We start from the raw sequence: 20,379 nt of genomic DNA on the forward strand, positions 1-20,379 counted from the left end.
TATCTATGGTCCATTTTGAATTAATTTTTTTGTATTGATATGAGGTAAGTGTCCAACTTCATTTTTTCTAGTTTGATACTCAGTTGTCCTAGCACCATTTGAAAAGGCTATTCTTTCTCCATTGATGGGTCTTGATACTCTTGTGGAAAAAAAATTGACCGTAGATGTATATGGTTGTTTCTGGGCTCTCAGTTCTATTCTATTGGTCTATTGATATATGTCTGTCTTTATGCCAGTATGACACTGTTTTAATTACTGTGGCCTTGTAGTAAATTTTGAAATCAGGAAGTGGTGAGTCTTACAGCTTTATTTTTCTTTCTCAAGATATTTTGCTCTTTGAGGTCCCTTGCAATTTTGTATGAATTTGAGGATTGGCTTACATATTTCCACAAGTAAGCCAGCTGGGATTTGTTAGAGATTGCATTGAATCTGTAGATCAATTTGGGGAGTAGTGCTGACTTAACAATATTAAATATTCCCATCCGTGAACATGCAGTGTCTTTCTATTTATTTAGGTCTTTAATTTCTTTCAGTAATGTTTGTAGTTTTTAGTGTACAAGTCTTGCACTTCCTTTCTTAAATTTATTCGTAACTATTTTATTCATTTTGAGTGTATCATAAATGAAATTGTTTTAATTTCATTTTCAGATTGTTCATTGTAAGTGTATAGAAATACAACAGATTTTTGTATATTGATCTTGTGTTCTGCAACATTGCTGAGTCCATTTATAAGTTCTAATATTTTTTGTTTGTGTTGTGTATTATTTAGGGTTTTCTGTTAAAAAGATCATGCCATCTGTGAGTGGAGAGAGTTTTACTTCTTCCTTTTCAATCCAAATATCTTTTATTTCTTTTTCTTACCTAATTGTGCTTCCTATAACTTTCTGTACAATGTTGAATATGAGTTGAGAGAGCAGTTGTCTTGTTCCTGCTCTCAGAGAAAGCTTTCATTCTTTTACCTTTAAGTATGACATTAGCTGTGGGTTTCTAATAGATGTCTTTTATTACGTTGAGTAAGTTCTGCATTGGGTTTTATTCATTTATTTATTTTTTGTTGATTTTTAAAATAAATGCTCAGGTTACCTTTGTTAGAACCTAAGCAGGGCTTTGGGCTCTCCATTAGGTTTTATTGGAAGTTCATTGTGAAACTAAGTATATAGGAGGATTGGAGATAGCTGGTGAGCCATATCTGGAAAACTATCTGCACTGCAGCAAGAATCTCGTAATATCCATCATGTGTAACACACTAAGAGGAATATTGTTAAAACTGTAATAAGCTTCAGGATGTAGTGGTAGTAATAACTTTTAGATATAATTTTCTTTGCCACCTAAGTCTAAAGTGTCAGGGTCTGTTAAGTACTTCTGAATTTATTAGACGGGATCTGTTGTTAAGCATAACACTCAATTTTCCACTACTGTTTAATTTTTTGCCCAATTTGTCTTCTCTGATTGGGGCAAATTGGTGGTAGTGAAGAATCATACAGATGGCAGCTGAGTATGTAAGACCTGGGTTTGGGTGTAATGTAGAAGAAAAATCTGAATTGAAGTTCAGGATGGAAGCAAGTATCATAACAAGACAAACAGTTTTGAGTGTGAGACTCTTAAAGATGAGGTGATATCATCAACTAGGAAGATAGGCTATTAGGTCAGAAGCCTGGAAAATTGGGAGCATGTATTAAAATTGGAAACAGTGTTTAGAGCTGACCAGAGATGTTAGGTCATAACAATAACCCCAAACCTTATGGCTTAAAGTGACAATAAATAGTCATATTTTTATCTCTCCTGGTTTGAGTAGGTCAGGGATTTCAAACAGGCTTACACGGGCAGTTCCAAACATTTAATCGACTTTTCTGTCTATTTATGATTTTTGATTTTTAAAAATTCACCAATAGGTGGCAATGTAAGATACTAGAAAAGAACTTATATTTAAATATAATAGTAACAAAACCTTTATTTGGCCTTTCTTCCCTAACGTACCCGTTGTTTTGAGGCATATTTTTCTATTTAATGTACTTATGCTGATCTGGTGAAGTTTTCTAATTCACGTTAGTGTTTTTAGAGGGATGTTCCAAGGTTTTTAGCTTCAAAGGACATAATCAATTTACATGTATACATGTGTGTGTGTTTGTGTGTGTGCATGTGCTCACATTAATTCAAGGTACTATTTGATTTAAACAGTAAGACAGATCTATGTAAATTTATAAAATAATGACAGATTTTCCATAGTGTATTGAACCATCTTAAGTTATCAGATTCTTTCAGTCAGGCTTTAATTTTTGAACAGAAGAAATCTTCAAGCCTTTCTCTCTAAATCCCTTTTCTTCTGCACTCCAGAGCTTCACAGCTGACATTCTCCTTGTAGTTTCTGTAAAATTATTTTTAACTATAGATATTTTTAAACCTACTACCTCATACATATATCATTGTTTGGGAATGAGGTTTTCCAGAAAAGATACTTACTGGGCAACTAAAACTTACTCCTTTTTAACATTAACAATTTTATTTTAAATTTTTTTTAATGTTCGAAAATGTCATATACATTCCTACCTTAGTTAAATATTAACCATATGAATAACATCATTTGACTTTTTTGTTGACTTAGGGTTATTAACAAGCATATTTACTTTTCTTCTTTCTTTTTACTTCTTGTTCCTCAGATATCCTTACTAAGGATAGGGCTTCTTCTCTCACTCTTTATTACCGTGCTAACAAATAGGTCTCTTATGTCAAACAGATTATAAAAATAATGCATATTCTTAAGCCAAATACAAACAGAAGAAAAAGGTATATACTGAAAAGTAAAAATTTCTTTCTCTTTGTCCCGCTGTTGTTTCATATATATTCTTCTATAAATTTTTTGTGCTTACAGAAGCATGTATTTTATATTGGAATGTTTGAGGGATCCTTCAAAGCCACCCACAGATTCAGTAATTCATAAGAAGAACTCACAGAACTCAGAAAAGCCATCATACTCAAGGTTATGGTTTGTTACAGCAAAAGGATACAAATTAAAATCAGCAACAGGAAAGGCATATATAGCAGGGCCCAGGAGAGTTCCAGGCGTGATCTTCCAGGACAATCATTCAGAGAGTGCTTACTTCTCCCAGCAATGCTTTGTTCATGGAGTTTTGCCAACCAGGCATGCTCGCCTGAGCCTCTAGAGTTTGGCCTTCATCACGTAGATATGGTTGACTACTCATGTGGCTGACCTTAGTCTCAAGTTCCTCCAGTGGTTAGATGCCACATGTCCCAAGGCCCCCTACCATAAATTATATTGTTAGCACAGTCTATTTGGCATGTCCCAAGGCCTCCAGGTAAACAAAGACACACTTATCAGGCAGGACATTCCAAGAGTTTAGAGGTACCTCCTAGGATGTGGAGGCAAAGTTCAAACCTTTCTTTGGGCAAGGTTAATCCTTTACTGTACGTACATACATATATGTATACATAGATAAAATCACCCTATTTGAGGTGGTTTAAAAACAAATGGGATCATAATATAGATAACTATTCTGTAGCTCGCTTTCTTTTTGTTTAATAATATATTTGGCATATCTTTCAAGATTTGTACATAGAGATACATATCAACCTACGTCACTAATTTTAACTCTGCAACTTAAACCATTATACTGTAGTTTAACCCCTGTTAGCAGACTCCTATGTTTTTTTCTATTTCTATGAAAAAAAATATCCTTTGTATTTTGATAAAGATTGCATTGAATCTGAGGATCACTTTGGGTTATGTGGACATTTTAACACTATTAATTCTTCTACTCCATGAACATAAGATATATTTCCATTTATTTGTATCCTCTTCAATTTTTTTATTAATATTTTATAGTTTTCATTGTAGAGAACTTTCACCTTCTTGGTTTATTCCTAGATATTTTTGTAGGTGTTGCAAATAGAATTGCTTTTTTGATTTGTTTTTCCGCTAATGTGATACTGGCATATTGCTCTGCCTTTACTAAGAAATTATGAAAGGCTTTTCCTTACCTTCTAAGTAATTGATCTAGAAACCGATGATTCTGTGTTTTATCAAGATAATTTCCTGCATTTCATGTATTTTTTCAGGTGTTTGATTTCTTTAAGACAACTGAGTTCTCTCTATTAAAAGAGCTAAGACTTTTTGTGCAACTGTATTGTACATATGGCTATATGGCTTTCCCTATTTGCCTTTGAAATCTTTTAATTATCACGCTAGTTAAATACTGTTCCACAGTTATCTGTAATCTTATTTTAATCAGGTGTCTTAAAACGCTTTGAGATTTTTTGGCAACTTTCCAAAATCAAATTTTAAATTAAGCTCTTTTTTACTTCATAATAACTTCAGGAGTTTCCAGATGTGCTCCTGGAATATCGTAAAATAATATGTTCTTTACTTATAAAATGAAAGATGTTAAACTTATTATCATTGTTAGGTATGTTAAATTGTTTGGGAAGCTTGTCAAGTAATAAATGATATTGAACTTACTTTTTTTTTTTTATTTCAGCTTATTATGGGGGTAAAAAAGTTCAGGTTATGTATATTGCCCATGCCCCCCCAGACAGTGGGCATTGCACTCATTATGTAGATATACACCCATCGCCTCCCCCTACCCCGACATCTGTCCGACCCCCAATTGGTGTTATTCCCAAATGTGCACTTAGGTGATGATCAGGGAAACCAATTTGCTGGTGAGTACATGTGGTGCTTATTTTTCCATTCTTGGGATACTTCACTTAGTAGAATGGGTTCCAACTCTCTCCAGGAGAACAAAAGAGATTCTATATCACCGTTATTTATATTGAGCTTTCTTTAAATCATATGGGTATGTCATTAATTTGTGTTTCAGGAATTATATAAGATTCCTTAGAAATCTGATAGTCCTGGTATAACACTGTCATCCTTATTCTAGTTATTATCTTCAAATGTTGTATGTTACAGAAATAATGAAATTTTCTTTGTCAGTTGCATTGTGTTGAACTCTCATTAGATCTTCAACCATGCTCATTTTAATTCTTGTCATTCATAGACAGTGAATTATTTGACTCTAATATTTTTTACCGAAAACTATTGTAAACAACTATAAACCTAAAATGTTTTGTCTTTGAGGAGATTGATGGAAAGAACTCTGAAAAGTACAGTTGTCTGATAACTGTACGATCATACCTTTGAACTGGGTAAGAATTCCCAGAACTCTAATGAAGAAACTGGTTAGTTTATAAAACTGCTAACCCAACATTAAGCAGAACAAGAATTTACTGAATACCAAGTAAATGCTTTGGCAGATTTTCATGCTAAGTCTGCTAGTACTGATATTGTTAAATATGCAGTTCGAATGAACTTAAAACTGATACAAGTCAAGTTACCTATGATAACCTATAAATAGTGCTATAAACCTGAAAAAATGTTTTCAGTTGCAAAAGAAATAATGCATAATCTTTTAATACAAAGCTAGATACAGAGTTTTGTTTTAGAAAATACATTAGTAATTTAAAAATATTTTTTACTATTTGTGTAGCCCCATCTGAATACTGAATAACAATTGTATTATTTGATCTGTCATACTGAAGCAGTTACTTTAGAGATCGTGGAGATGAATTTTCTCTAATGCTTAACAGATTTGGGGCGGGGGGAGTTTGACAGCTGCTCTTGTTGAAATCAACATTTAAGTAATATGTGTGTGTATGTTAACCAAGCAAATTGTGTATGTAGGATACTTTAGCAAACAATATATACATTATTTAAAAATGAATGAGCCTATAGTATTTCTTTTGAAAGAATCATTCTCAGCCGTGAGATCTTTTATAGATAGAAAAGTGTTCTCCCCACCCCCATACCCATGTAGTAACCACTTTAGATTTCCTTTATCAGATAAATTTTTCCTCAGCAATGGGTATTAGTTATTTGTAATAAGTTAAGTGGGAAACATTACATGGTCTACTATGATTTATATGTTATTTCTTAAAATAGAACTTTTGTTTTTTTTAATTTAATTTTTTAAATTCAGGATATTATGGGGGTACAAACATTTTGGTTACATGAAATATATTAAAATAGAACTTTTGAGATTTGTCTGTGTGTGTATGTATAAATTGCTCTTAGTCTTTGCCTGTAGTTATTTGATATGCTAATGCTGAAATATCTTTACAGGCTGTTTTAAATTTTAAAAGGCTTCTGTATTTTTTAAATACTCCAGATCTGTTGGGGGGATCTTTTTCCTTCTCATGGTTATTTTTATTCTTGCCTATTTTTGTATATTCACTCTAGAGGACCTAAAGTACCACTTATAGTAGTACTTTAGTGCTCTACTGTTGGGACATAATTAATAATAATTAGTGCCATATTAACCAAATATAGCAGCAGATAAACATGATTATTCTTATAATGACATTGTTTTATCTTCCTACAAGACCAGTACTTTAAAATGATTAACTTTATTTACCTAAGTGGATCACATTTTTAGTTTTATTTATTTTGTTATATTTTTAATTCAGTGTTGTTTTTCTACATTTTTATAGGCCCTGACTTTGTTGTTTGTGATGAAGGCCATATTCTAAAAAATGAAGCATCTGCTGTTTCAAAAGCTATGAATTCTATACGGTCAAGGAGGAGGATTATTTTAACAGGAACACCACTTCAGAATAACCTAATTGAGTGTGAGTTAATATCTGTGATTATGCTGTAGAGTATTGGTATTGCCTCGGATATATTTTTGCCTTTTTGCCTTTCTGTTGTTTAGTCCCTGACTGTGATCTACATTGGTCCATCTTAGTCTACTGTGAAAGAATACCATACTTTTCAAGTGAGATGTTTTGTAAATATGGATGGTAAACACAGTGAAGAGATGTACCATTTTGAGTGTTCACATATAAATATGAAATTTGAAGTATTTCAAAAGTATCAGAAGTGATTGCTTTAAAAAATACATATGCATGTATTGTTACTCAGGAGATATTGTAAGGACATGTATCCAGTTTTTGAGGAGGTACTGTTAAGAAATTTAAAAAATGCTAATTATGAACATTTCAGGAAGATGGAAATGGGAGAAGTGCTGTCCTGAATCCATGGTAGGATAGTTTGTTGAGACAGAGGATAGATAATGTGAACCTAGGGAAGTGACTTGTAAATTTCCGTCATTTTCATATGTATGTAGTGACACTAAAGAAGGGAACATGAGATTATTCTGCACCTAACAAATTAAAAATTTCCCTTTGTAATCTACTTCTTTTTTCTTCATTCCATTGTAAACACTTTTTGTTATTTTTATGTTTGTTGCAGTCCGTTAGTATATTTATTGTAACTTAACTGCTTTCTATTTTTTTTTATTTGTAATACTGGTTATTATTTCACTTTAGCCTGTATTTCATGTTTGTTTATTTGAGACAGTGTCTCACATTGTTGCCTGGGTTAGAGTGCAGTGGCCTCATCATAGCTCACTGCAACCTCAAACTCCTGGACTCAAGGGATTTTCCTGCATCAGCCTTCCTAGTAGCTGGAACTATAGGCATGTGCAACCAAGCCTGGCTAATTATTCTATTTTTTAAATTTTTTTGTAGAGACAGGGTCTCGCTATGTTGTTCAGGCTGGTCTCGAACTGCTGGCTTCAAGCAGTTCTCCTCCCTCAGCCTCCCAAAGTGCTGGAATTACAGGTGTCAGCTACTGTGCCCAGCCTGTTATGTTTGTTTTCATCTGTTCTAGTTTCCCTCTTCTGATCTGTTACCCTATTTGTAGAAATTCTATTTCACATTGTGGTCCTATATATATAGTATAGGATAATTGATAGCTCTATTAAGGACTTCTGGAACTGAATCAGTTAATATAAATTTTGGTATAGTAGCTTATTACCTACTTTCATCATTTTGATTCAGTATCTGTTTTCTTCACACAGTACCCTCACTGACCATAAAATCATGGTTAAAGTGATAGACTGACCACTTGTTTTGTACTTCATATCTGTTATAAAGAATAGTGAGTTAGAATAAAATGTCCTTACGTTTTTTTTTTAACATTCATGCATAGTATTTAGGGATGATTTTTAGTTCAATTTCTCATCTGATTTAGGTAGTCTAGTTCTAGATCAGGCTTATTACCAATGTTTATTCTGTACTTAGCTTGATATTCTCTTTGTAGCTTAATTCTAATGCTTTTATGGCATGCATTTTTGACATGAGTATTTCATCAGGGAATTTTTCTGAGTTTTTAATGAATTCATGTCTTCTCTCTCTTAGATCATTGTATGGTTAACTTTATCAAGGAAAATTTGCTTGGATCCATTAAAGAGTTCAGGAATAGATTTATAAATCCAATTCAAAATGGTCAGTGTGCAGATTCCACCATGGTAGATGTCAGAGTGATGAAAAAACGTGCTCACATTCTCTATGAGATGTTAGCTGGATGTGTTCAGGTACAAATATGTTCCATAGTAATAAAATATTGTTACTTTTTTATATTGCAATCCCAAAACATTTTCAGAGCTTAAACTTTAACTATTTTGTGTTTTCTTTCCCCCTTTTTCAGTGTATAGTTTTACAGTTATATCCCTTTGCGTTGACTTAAAAAATTTATGTAGCATTCAACTTTTAAATTAATTCATTTGCCAAGTTAAAAACCTCATATCTTATTATGTTAATGTTTAGATTCTTCATCCTTAAGATAGGGAGTTCCTTAAGAGGAACACAGCTGTTATGATTAAGAAATTTCTATGTTCACCCTAATTCTGTAGTATCGTATGCTAAATCTCACTTTTCTGAAATGATTTTAGGAAAGGCCAGTATGAATTAAGAGAGGAGTCATTTTTAAAGTAATCCTGAAGAAACAGTTTTATTACCTTCAAGTAGAGACAATAATCTGAACAGGCTAATAGTGTTGTTTACTTACAGATCTTCAGTGAATCTACATTAATGAATGGATAAGTACTTAAGAGACTGAGCTAGCAGTTAATAGATCTCAAGATCTGCACTTTGTCTTCAGACACTAGATACTAATGATAGCCGAAAGATTGTAACAAATAAGACAGGCTATTCTTTAGCTGGATATACAGTCAGCCCTTTGTATCCATGGGTTCTGTATCCATGGATTCAACCAACCGGGGATCAAAAATATTTTTTAAAAAATGGATGGTTGTGTCTGTACAGAACACATACAGATTTTTTTCCCTTGTCATTATTCCCTAAGCAATATAGTATTGCAACTCTTTACATAGTATTTACATTATATTAGGCATTATAAGTAATCTAGAGATGATTTAAAGCATACAGGAAGATGTGCATGTGTTATGTGTAAATACTACACCATTTATAAGGGACTTGAGGATCCATGGATTTTGGTATCTGCAGGAGGGTCCTGGAACCAATCCCCCGTTGATAACAAGGGATGACTGTATTGCCCTGATATAAGGCAAGTCATCCTGTTTGGTCAGGTTGGCTTCAGGTACTATTAAGTACTTCATGTACTCTGTTTTTATATTGCTGCTACTACCAGGCAGCATTTTTCTGGTTTAAGTAGTCATTTGTATCTAGCACATTAGTGTTCTTTTTTTTTTTCTATCTCTATAATAAAATGATTTCAAGTGTGCTTGTACATGGTTTGCTTTCTTAATTGGGCAAACATTCCCTCTGAAGTTATATGTTATTGTTTGACATATTAGCACATTTTGCCCAGAGGCCAATTCAGACTGCATGAGATTTTGATTTATAGATTTTACCTTATGATTAAAGCAAGTCATTTTGCTAGCACTACCTACTACATCCTCTCCCCACCTTTTGTTATTTTTTTTTCTATGTAGAGGAGACTATTTTGAAAACTTAAATTGTGCACTTGGTAATATGACCACTTCAATTTAAAACCTATCTGATTAGTTGTATTAATAATATCTTTGTACCAGTGCACCATATTGTATAGTCATGTGAAATACGTTAACTATAATCATATGTGGATCACTGTGGGTTTTAGAGGGTAAATGTAAATATTTTTAAGAAAATGTTTTCTTTTATGTTCAGTGCCTATTTATTTCTATGTATGTTTTATTTATAAGCAATGAGCATTCTTAGAGCAGTTCATTCCTGCCATATGTTTAGATTAATTTTCATTCTCTTTCTTGTTAATTACAGAGGAAAGATTATACAGCATTAACAAAGTTCTTGCCTCCAAAACATGAATATGTGTTAGCTGTGAGAATGACTCCTATTCAGTGCAAGCTCTATCAGTACTACCTAGATCACTTAACAGGTAACCGATACATACTGTTGTTTTCATCTTCTCTATAAAGACATTCTTTTTCTGAAGAATGCTGTCCTGGTAATGTCACCATGACACTTATTTTTTAATTTTTGCATTTTAATAAAATGGGTATGCTTAAAAGCATAAAATATTTCTAATTTAAAAAATACAAATATTTAATTCAAAATAGACTTTAAATCTAGGAACCAACTAATGAAAAATATATATAGCATATATGAATAATGCCCTTAATTGTAAATAACTTTTATTTCAGATAAATTATGAATGTGAATAAATCCTAAAGGGAGATATGCAAAATTCCAGAGTATTTTGTAAAAAATATTCAACCACATTAATAATAGAAGGCATATAAATTAAATTCATGAGATTGTTTCTCAGTTATTAAAATAACAAAGGTTGAAGGCAAAAAAGGCAAAATATAAGGCAGGGCATGCAGTATGCTCTCCATGTTATAATAAAAATACAATAGAAATGCCTAAAATATACTAAAATGTTAACAGAAGTTTATTTTCTGGGTGGTTTTGTTATTAAGACCTTCTAGTTTATTTCTTATCTTTGTCTATTGCTTTTAAAAAATACATGAATAGGTATTGTTTTATAATCAATAAGCTTGTGTGCGTGTGTGTATGTCCATCCCTGTGTGCCTGAGGGTGTTCCTCTTCACACAACAAAACCTAGTCTCTGATCTGGAGTGAGATTTCTGACTTGTTGGTTAATTATTCTGATTCGTTTCTCCAAGTGATGTGCCAGATTTAGTTAGGGGATGCAGTTTAGAAGGTGCCCATTGGCTCATTGTGAATATAATAATTGATCAAAAAAATAAAGGAGGATAGAAGTATGTATACACATTAAAGTGATACTTTGTAATAGCTAAAGTCATATTCTTTTTGCAGTAGCAGTGCATTTTAGAGAATAGAATGATGATAAACCTCAAGAAACATTCTGCCTTGGGGAAAACAGTATTTGAATGTTAGTATTTTACAGAACTGCTTTTTTGCTATCTTAAAAAGCAAAATTTTCTTACTTTTGGAATAAAATCAATTGAAATAAGGCACATATTTTTATTTGTATATCTATCAGAAGCTTTTACATTTATTATACCATCCTGTTTTGAATAATAAAAATTGCAGCCATAATTAAATAACCAAATATAGTTATCCCAATGAGAGAGTAGTTACTATGTAGCTTAAGGGAGGGATGTCCAGATCTATACTCACTAATCTCTGAGTAATAAGGGATACTAAATTTGGTTATCTGGTATTTTTTTCATTTTAAAATTTTGTTTTATCTTAGGAAAGTGCTAACTACACTGTTTTCAAATATTGGAGAATCAGTGTCTTTAATAACCAGTCAAAAATATTAACAGCTCAGGTATAAATGTTAAAATGTACTCTTTTGAGTTGATCTCATAGAAGCAGAGAGTAGAATGGTAGATACCAGAGATTGGGAAGGGTGTGTGTATGTCAGTGGCAGGGAGGGGAGCATGAAGAGAGTTTAGGTGGGTACAAAATATGGTTAGATATAAGGAATAAGTTCTCATACCCAATAGCAGAGTAGAGTGGCCATAGTTAACAACAATGTATTGTATATTTCAAGATAGCTAGAAGAGTAGACTTGAAATGTTCCCGACACAGAAATAATAAATACTTGAGGTGAGGGATACCCTAAATACCCTGACTTGGTCATTACACATTCTATGCATGTAACAAAATATCCCTTGTACCACATAAATATGTACAAATATTATGTATCAATTTTAAAAAGTACTTTTTTGAGAACAATGCAATATTTAAGAATTTAGGGGGGTTATTATTTTTGACTATTATTGATTGGAGTAAATCTCTAAAGCACTAATTGCCAAAGTTAACCTCTGGAAGCTATGATTGTTAAATTATCATCTTGTGCTGTGAATCTTTCGGTTTTGGGATGTGGGGTTTCCCCCTTACTAAATACAGCATTTTCCTTAAAGTAGAATAACCTGCACTAAATAGCCCCTTTGAAAAAACATCCATAAAAGTACAAATGGGTTATATTAACACCTACCCTATCTTGATTCTCACTGCATACCATCACAATGTTTCTCTTGAAATGTTATCTATCTCACTTGCATTTAAAATGTTTGGTATTTTATCTGTTATATATTCCAAAAATTATTTTGTTTCTGCAGACTGTGCTTACTTTTAAGAAATTCACTTAAATTTTGCTTTTAACATTAGTAGCAGTTTGATGTTAGTTTTATTATTGATAATTTATAATATATTCAATATTTGCAGAATAAAAATTATAAGGGACTGGCTTTTAATGAATTTAAAGGAAATCTAAAATCCTCTTAATTTTTTTAGATTGCATTTTTAGTGTAATTCTGTAGGCTGCCTTTTACTGTCAAGTATCAGAAGTTTATAATAACATGTAAATTATAAACATTATAATTTACTCTGCAGTTGAAATGGAGAGTGATGATGTTTGTACAACATTGCGATTCTACTTACTGCCACTGAATTGTGCACTTAAAAATGGTCAGAATAGTATGTTTTTGTCATGCATATTTCACCAGAACCTTAAAAGTACCCCAAAATGGAGCACAATAATATGCTTTTGTCTCTAAAAATGAATGGATCCAAGTACCACCCTTTAGAGATTGATTCAGTGGGTCTGGAGTAGGGCCCAGACACCTGCATTTTCATAAGCCCTACAGATGATTTTGATGTACCATTAGCTTGAGAACTATTGCTCTTAAGTTTTTTTTTCTTTGTAAGGTACTTATAGTTAAGCTGAGACCCAAGAGATGAGTTTTAAGTAGACAAGGGGAACATGGGGAAATGACACTGAAATGTTAACTGTGGTTATTTTATCTAAGTGTTGGAAATATTAATTCTTTTGTTTTTTACTTGTTATATATTTCTGCAAAAATTGCAAAATTAAGGGATATTTAGATATAATTTTTATAAGACAATTTTTTAAAGTCTTGTTTTTATTTGACACATAATAATTGTACATACTTATGGGGTACAATGTGATGTTTTGATACATGTATATGTTGTATACTGATCAAATCAGGGTGCTTAACATATCTGTCACCACAAACACTTTGTCATTTCTTTGAGGTGAGGACATTCACAATCCTTTTCTTCTAGCTATTTTAATAAATTATTAAGTTAAATTTAACATTTAAAAATATTATGACTAACATTGGTATAGTATAGTTCAAGCTGGGGAAAGAATGTATAATAGTAATTTCCAAAAGTGGTTGTGCCATCATAATCACCATTAAACCCAGGACACTACTAAATTGAAAAAGATAAAGTGATACCAAGTGTAGAGAAATGGACCCTCTTGATGCTAATATAAATTAGACAGTAATTTGGAAAAGTACATCAAAATTAATTTCAGTTGTAGGCTTTGATCCTAAGGAGAAATGGTCAGAAATGTGTATAGATTTATATTCAAGGATGTTAATCTCAGAGTTTCTTTTTTAAAAAAAAGATTTGTTTTCTGGTTACAGAAATACTATGTTCATCATGGAATATATACAAAATATATACCACAAGTTCTTTATCTATTCATCTGTTGACAGACACTTAGGTTCTTAGGTTGTTTCCAAATCTTGGCTATTGTAAATAATGCTCTGATAAACATGGAGGTGCAGATATCTTTAGAAGGTGGTGATTTTTCTTTGGGTATATTCTTAGAAGAGGGATTGTTCAGTCATACTGTAGTTAAAATGGACATTTTAACAATATTAATTTTGCTAATGCACAAGCATAGGCTATATTTCCATTTATCTGTGTCTTCTTCAATTTCTTTCATCTTTTCTTTTTTTTATTTTTCAGGGTACAGATCTTTTACTTCATTGGTTAAATTTATTCCTAAGTATTTTATTCATTTTGATACTGTTGAAAATGGGATTGCTTTCTTAATTTATTTTTCGAATAGATTATTATTGTTATAAGGAAATGGAACTGCTTTTTGTATGTTGATTTTGTAGCCTGCAACTTTACTGAATTCACTTACTAGTTATAACAGTTTTTTAGTGGAATCCTTAGGGTTTTCTGTACATGGGATCATGTCCTCTGCAAATAGGGATAATTTTACTTCTTTCTTTACGATTTGGATGCCTTTACTTTCTTTTTCTTGTCTAATTCCTCTTGCTAGTACTTTTAGTACTGTCTTAAATAGAAGTGGTGAGAGGGGGCATCCTTGTCTTATTCCTGATCTTAGGGAAAAAGCTTTTAGTTTCCTCCCATGGTTACGATATTAGCTGTGGGATTTTTATAAATAGCCTTCATTATGTTGAGGAAATTTCCTTCTGTACCTATTTTGTTGAAAGTTTTTACCATGAAAGGATATTGAACTTTGTCAAATGCTTTTCTGCATCTATTGAGATGATTATGTGGTTTTTATATTTCCTTTATATTATTGCATTTGCTGTTTTGCATATGTTAAACCAACTGTGCATCCCAGGAATAAATCCCAGCTGGTCATGGTATATAATCTTTTTGATGTGTTGTTGAATTAGGTTTGCTGGTTTTTTTTGTTTGTTTGTTTGTTTTAAGACAGAGTCTTGCTCTGTTGCCCGGATTAGAGTTCCATGGCATCAGCTTAGCTCACAGCAACCTCAAGTGATTCTCCTGCCTCAACTTCCCAAGTAGCTGGGACTACAGGTGTGCCACCACCATGCCCGGCTGATTTTAGTTGCCTGGCTAATTTCTTTTCTTTTCTTTTCTTTCTTTCCTTTCTTCCTCCCTTCCTTCCCTTCCTATCTTTTCCTTCCTTCCTGTCTTTCTTTCTTTCTTTCATAGAGATGGGAGATCTCGCTCTTGCTCAGGCTGGTCTCGAACTCCTGAGCTCAAGTGATCCTCCCGCCTCAGCCTTCCAGAGTGCTAGGATTACAGGCATGAGCCACCAAGCCTGGCCTCGGTTTGCTAGTATTTTATTGGGGGGTTTTATATCTATGTTCATCAGTGGTACTGACCTATAGTTTTCTTTTCTTGTGGTTTCTTTGTCTGCTTTTGGTATTAGGATAATGTTGGCCTCATAAAGTAAGTTTGGAAGTATTGCTGGTAATTCTGTTTTTTTTGGAAGAGTTTAAGAAACATTGGTCTTAATTGTTCTTTGAATGTTTGGTGAAAATCATTTGTGAAGGCATCTGGTTCTGGGCTCTTCTCAATACTTCAAAATTTCAGGTACTTATTAGACCTGCTGCTATATTTTGTTAATTTAATGAATTATTTTCAAAAAGCACATATTTCTGTACCACAAATTTGTTCAGTAATATTTTGATACTTTCTATATGGTGGGTTGCTTTTGTAATCCTATTTATCTTATGTGTCTCAAATGATATTCTAAGAAAGAGAGTTTACAAGCTTCTCCACACTGCCAAAAGGTCTATGTGACAAATAATGTTAAAACTCCTAATCTGGAAACATCATGATTGAAATAGAGAATTTTTGTGACTTTGGTTTTTTCTTTTGATCAGGTGTAGGTAATAGCAGTGAAGGTGGAAGAGGAAAGGCAGGTGCAAAACTTTTCCAGGATTTTCAGATGTTAAGTAGAATATGGACTCATCCTTGGTGTTTGCAGCTGGACTACATTAGCAAAGAAAATAAGGTAAATTGAGTAACCTAAAATTGTTTAAAAGGTATTTGTTGGAAGCAGAACAACATTAGGAGAAAGGCTGATATATAGATTTACTGTACATTCAAAATTTCTATTGCTTTGTTGTACATTAATTCAGTCTCTTATTTCTATTTAGCTCCTATATGTCTTGCATGCATTATAATTATGGAAGGAGTGTTCAATGTTAATCTTTATTGAACCCATTTTTAAAAACTTTTTATTTTGAAATAATTTTATACTTACAGAAAAGTTGTAGAAATAGTTCAGAGAGTTCCCCCTATGTCTTTGACCTGGTTTCCCCTAATGTTAACATCTTGCATAACCATAATAAAGTTATCAAAAGTAAGAAATTAACTTTGGTACAATAACATTAACTAAATAACATACTTTATTTGGATTTCATCAGTGTTTCTACTTATGTCCTCTTTCTTTTCCGTGATCCAATCCAGGACCACCCATTGCATTTAGTAGTCATATCCTGCCATGTCTCCTTTGTCTCCTCTAATCCATAATAGTTCCTTAGTCCTTCCTCATCTCATGTTAATTAACATAGTCTTAAATGAAATAAACAAAAATCATTATAATTTCCAATATAAGTTGAAATAAACTATTAAAACATTCATTTTTTTTCTCTAGGGATATTTTGATGAAGACAGTATGGATGAGTTTATAGCCTCAGATTCCGATGAAACCTCCATGAGTTTAAGCTCCGATGATTATACAAAGTAAATTGAATACTTCTTGTGTCCTGTATTGACACATTTAAACCCCTACCGACTGACTGTCCTCTGCTAATTGGCATTTGTATCTTTACTATGCTTTCTTAACAATCTGAATTTGTTCTTTTTTTAGAAAGAAGAAAACAAAGGGGAAAAAGGGGAAAAAAGATAGTAGCTCAAGTGGAAGTGGCAGTGACAATGATGTTGAAGTGATTAAAGTTTGGAATTCAAGATCTCGAGGAGGTGGTGAAGGAAATGTGGATGAAACAGGAAACAACCCTTCTGTTTCTGTAAAGCTGGAAGAAAGTGAGTCTAATGAATTTTGCCTTTATCATTGGACATTGATTTAGAAAATGTCATGTCATTAGTGCTTTTTTCAGTCACTTATTATCCTCACTAGTTGGCTCAAAGGAATTTCTTTACTCAGTTGATAAAAGTCTGGGATAATCAGGTACACATAATTATAACAAATATCTGATGAATGTTTAATTATAGGCAAGCCACTGTGCACTTTCTAGTATTTGTGAGGAAAGGAAAAAAAGAAAAACAAAACAAAAAAAAACCCCTAATGTTTATTTACATGTATGTATCCAAACTCTATTATTTTCCTTCTCTGTGTTAGCTAATTGAATTCTTGAGTAGCCATGCAATGTAGTTGATATCTTCAGTTTTATGAATGAGTGATAGAAGTGGGATTCAGACCTAGATATGTCTAATTTCAGAGTCACCATGGTATTTTCACTTAATTCTGTGGTAATGACTGGAAGTATTTCAGGTAGTCAAGTGTGATTGTAGTTATACAGTAAAACTAATTTTAATCATTTAATCTTTTTTCTTTGTAATTCTTCATGATCTATAATTATTGTCTACTTTAGGTTTCCCCTGTATTGTGTACCGTTTGTGTAACCTCTTTTGCTTCCTTTTTCGCTGTTGTGCACGAAAGTGAAAGTCTTAGATTGAACTCTCCAGTGGTTTAAGTTGTCTTTACTCATATATAAGTTAAAGGATTAGTGTTGAGACTGTATCCTCCTCCTGCAGCCTGTGTATCTCAGAGCTTAAAAGATAGGATCTAATATTTGAATATTTGAAATATCAAATAACTGAAGAGAGAACAATGTAATGGCTCTAAATATTTGGCATTTGGATGTTGTGGAACAAAGCAGGTAACCATCTGTAAGGAGAAGAGAGAGGGATGTGGGGGCCAGCTAAGTGTGTGATCCTGTGATCAAACAAGCTTGGCTGGTCTAAGGCCTGCAGCTGAACTAACTTGATGATTCTTTTATAAAACATTTCTCTCTTCAGTACCTCCATGTAATAAACAGATGGCAGCCTAACCACAGACCCTCGTGACTCTTAAGAAATCAGGGGGATAGTAAAAATTAAACTACAAGATTTCTTTCCTTCTTCTCTCCTGCTACCCCAGAAAGCCAGTTTACTATCAGTGTTCATCTTCCAGTTAGATATAAAGAATATTTTTACCAGAATAGTAAAGAAATGGTTATAGTTTAATTTAAGGTAATGGAAAGTTCCTCTTATCTCCTCCCTTGATCTCCCAATTTGTCTTTTCCACTTAAATTCCTCAGTCTGTCATCTCATCACTAAAAATAAAGTTGATAAGTTCCTGGGTATGATTTTCTTAAAATACTTCTTGTTGAAATTTTCTGGCGTATCTTGTGGTTAAGAGGAGAGAAAGAGTAGACGAACTATGTGCATAGTCCTATGCTACATTTTAGCTGTGTGTTAATAGAAATCATTTATATATGGGTGTATTTTATATTTCTTGCGGCTTATATATATGTATAGTTTATCACAAACATTCTCTAGAACTAATAGATGATAAAAAACTATTTTTGTTCTTTAGATCTAAATAAACTCCATGTAAAACAGTATATCATATTATATGAACATATCTAGCTGATAGTATATAACTTTAAAGAAAATCACTATCTTATAATAAATGTAAGAAAAATAGGAGATATTAAGGGACCAAAATGTTGCACTTAGAATTTGAAATTGATATTAAATAAGTAGATGACTTTAATTGAGCTGTTATATGATTTTCCCTACATATTTCATTTTCTCCTCAAAGAGTTGCTGTTTTCTTTAATTCTTATGCAGATTTCTGATTTTTCTCAGAAGCAGCATCTTGAATAAGTCATTTAAGTTTGCCTTACATCATCCCCATTTCTGGGTTTTAAGTGTTTAATTAGAGGGAAAGTTTTTTGATGAGGAAATGACTGTGTAACTTACTTCAAAGTGTCAGATTTATTATTACTTCAGTATTTTTAAAGTTTCACTGGTAAACATTTACATTTTAAAATGTATGTAATTGATTGTATGGACATAAACTTTTGTTACAGAATCCTTATATATGATGTAGGGCTGTAATATTAGCACTAATACACCATATTTATTCACATAACAAATGTCTATGGAATGCTTACTATGTGCCCCGGATACTATTCTACAGGCTTGGGTCATATCAGTGAACAAAATGCATTCATGGAGCTTACCATTTTACTACTACTATATATATAATTAATAGTTTGTTGATATACTACTTTCTTTTTAAAATTACAGTGTATCTTGCTGCAAATGCAATAAAGGACCTTTTATTTAAATATTTATTTAGGATGCATCAAGACATTAAGGGTAAAGGCACAGCCTTCTATTTGTTTTGTATTTCATTTTTGCTGTACTGTCTAAAGACGTTGTGATATCCAGAGTGTATATTAAGTAATAACTTTAATTAATTAACCATTCATTGTTACTTGTCCTGTATATGTACATAGCAGAGTTACAGAAGAAGTCATGATTAATCCATGTGGATGATGAAATAAGAAAGTTCAGTACAAAACATACATACTCAGATATGTATTAATATTAATTGGATTAGCCCATATTTCTCTGGATCACTTTTTAAAGACATTACTGTAAGATATTTTGATTATATCCAGTAGAGATAAAATTAAAATGAAACCTATTATATTTGCACAGAAATTGTCACCTGTTCTAAGCCTTGAGACTCTTATCCAGCTGCCACATTTTTACTAACTTTCTGCTAGCATATTTTAAGTTCTGATATTTTCACCTTAAATAAAGTATCTTTAATAAGTTTGGGTAACAATTACTGAAGCTGTGTGTAATCTGTGGAAGTTCAGAATTTCCCAAAGGTACTGTTTATTGGCTGGTTGACTAATCAATCGTAAAAAAGAATTTAATCAGCATTTGCTGTATGTATCAGAGGTCCCTAAGACCACCCCTAGGCTTAGTGATTAACTAGAAGGACTCACAGGACTCAGCACATAGTCATATTCAGGACTATGATTTATTACAACAAAACGATACAAAGCAAAATCAGCAAAGAGAAAAGACACATTATGGGGGTGAAGTCCAGAGGAAACCAAGTACAACCTTCCCAGAGTCTGCTTCCAGTGAAGCCACACAGGATGCGCTAATTTCTTTAGCATTGAGTTGTGACAACATATATGAAGTGTTGTCTTCCAGAGAAGCTAGGTAGAGAGACTCAGTGCCCAGGGTTTTTACTGGGGAGTGGTCACCTAGGCACTATCGCCTGGCTCTTAGCAAATTCCAGATTCCCTCAAGGAAAGCAGGTATTCAGAATAAAGCATATTGTTTGTACAAACAATCTAGGCACGGTGAGCCACTGTTATCAAGCAAAGTTTTATATCAGTATGAGGGAGATGATCTGTCTACCATTCATGTTCCCAGACACCAGCCAAAGGCCATCCTTACATGGAAGCTTTTTTGAGATGATGAAATTTGAGTTGACTAGAAAGACAGTAAGGCATGAATAGA

At 32.7% G+C, this 20,379-nt stretch overlaps 1 protein-coding gene across 2 annotated transcripts in view; it reads left to right on the forward strand.

Moving 5' to 3' along the window:
- Positions 1-20,379, forward strand: part of ATRX (ATRX chromatin remodeler) — a 216,863-nt gene that overhangs the window by 124,588 nt on the left and 71,896 nt on the right. For both annotated transcript variants that reach the window (XM_069464119.1, XM_069464120.1), the window contains 6 exons: positions 6,505-6,642; positions 8,215-8,390; positions 10,096-10,213; positions 15,702-15,832; positions 16,478-16,566; positions 16,694-16,866. In XM_069464119.1, coding sequence (XP_069320220.1) covers positions 6,505-6,642; positions 8,215-8,390; positions 10,096-10,213; positions 15,702-15,832; positions 16,478-16,566; positions 16,694-16,866 — 825 coding nt within the window. The remainder of the gene's footprint in view (positions 1-6,504; positions 6,643-8,214; positions 8,391-10,095; positions 10,214-15,701; positions 15,833-16,477; positions 16,567-16,693; positions 16,867-20,379) is intronic.

The sequence above is a fragment of the Eulemur rufifrons genome, chromosome 30 (genome assembly GCF_041146395.1).
Source record: "Eulemur rufifrons isolate Redbay chromosome 30, OSU_ERuf_1, whole genome shotgun sequence".
Lineage (NCBI taxonomy): Eukaryota > Metazoa > Chordata > Mammalia > Primates > Lemuridae > Eulemur > Eulemur rufifrons.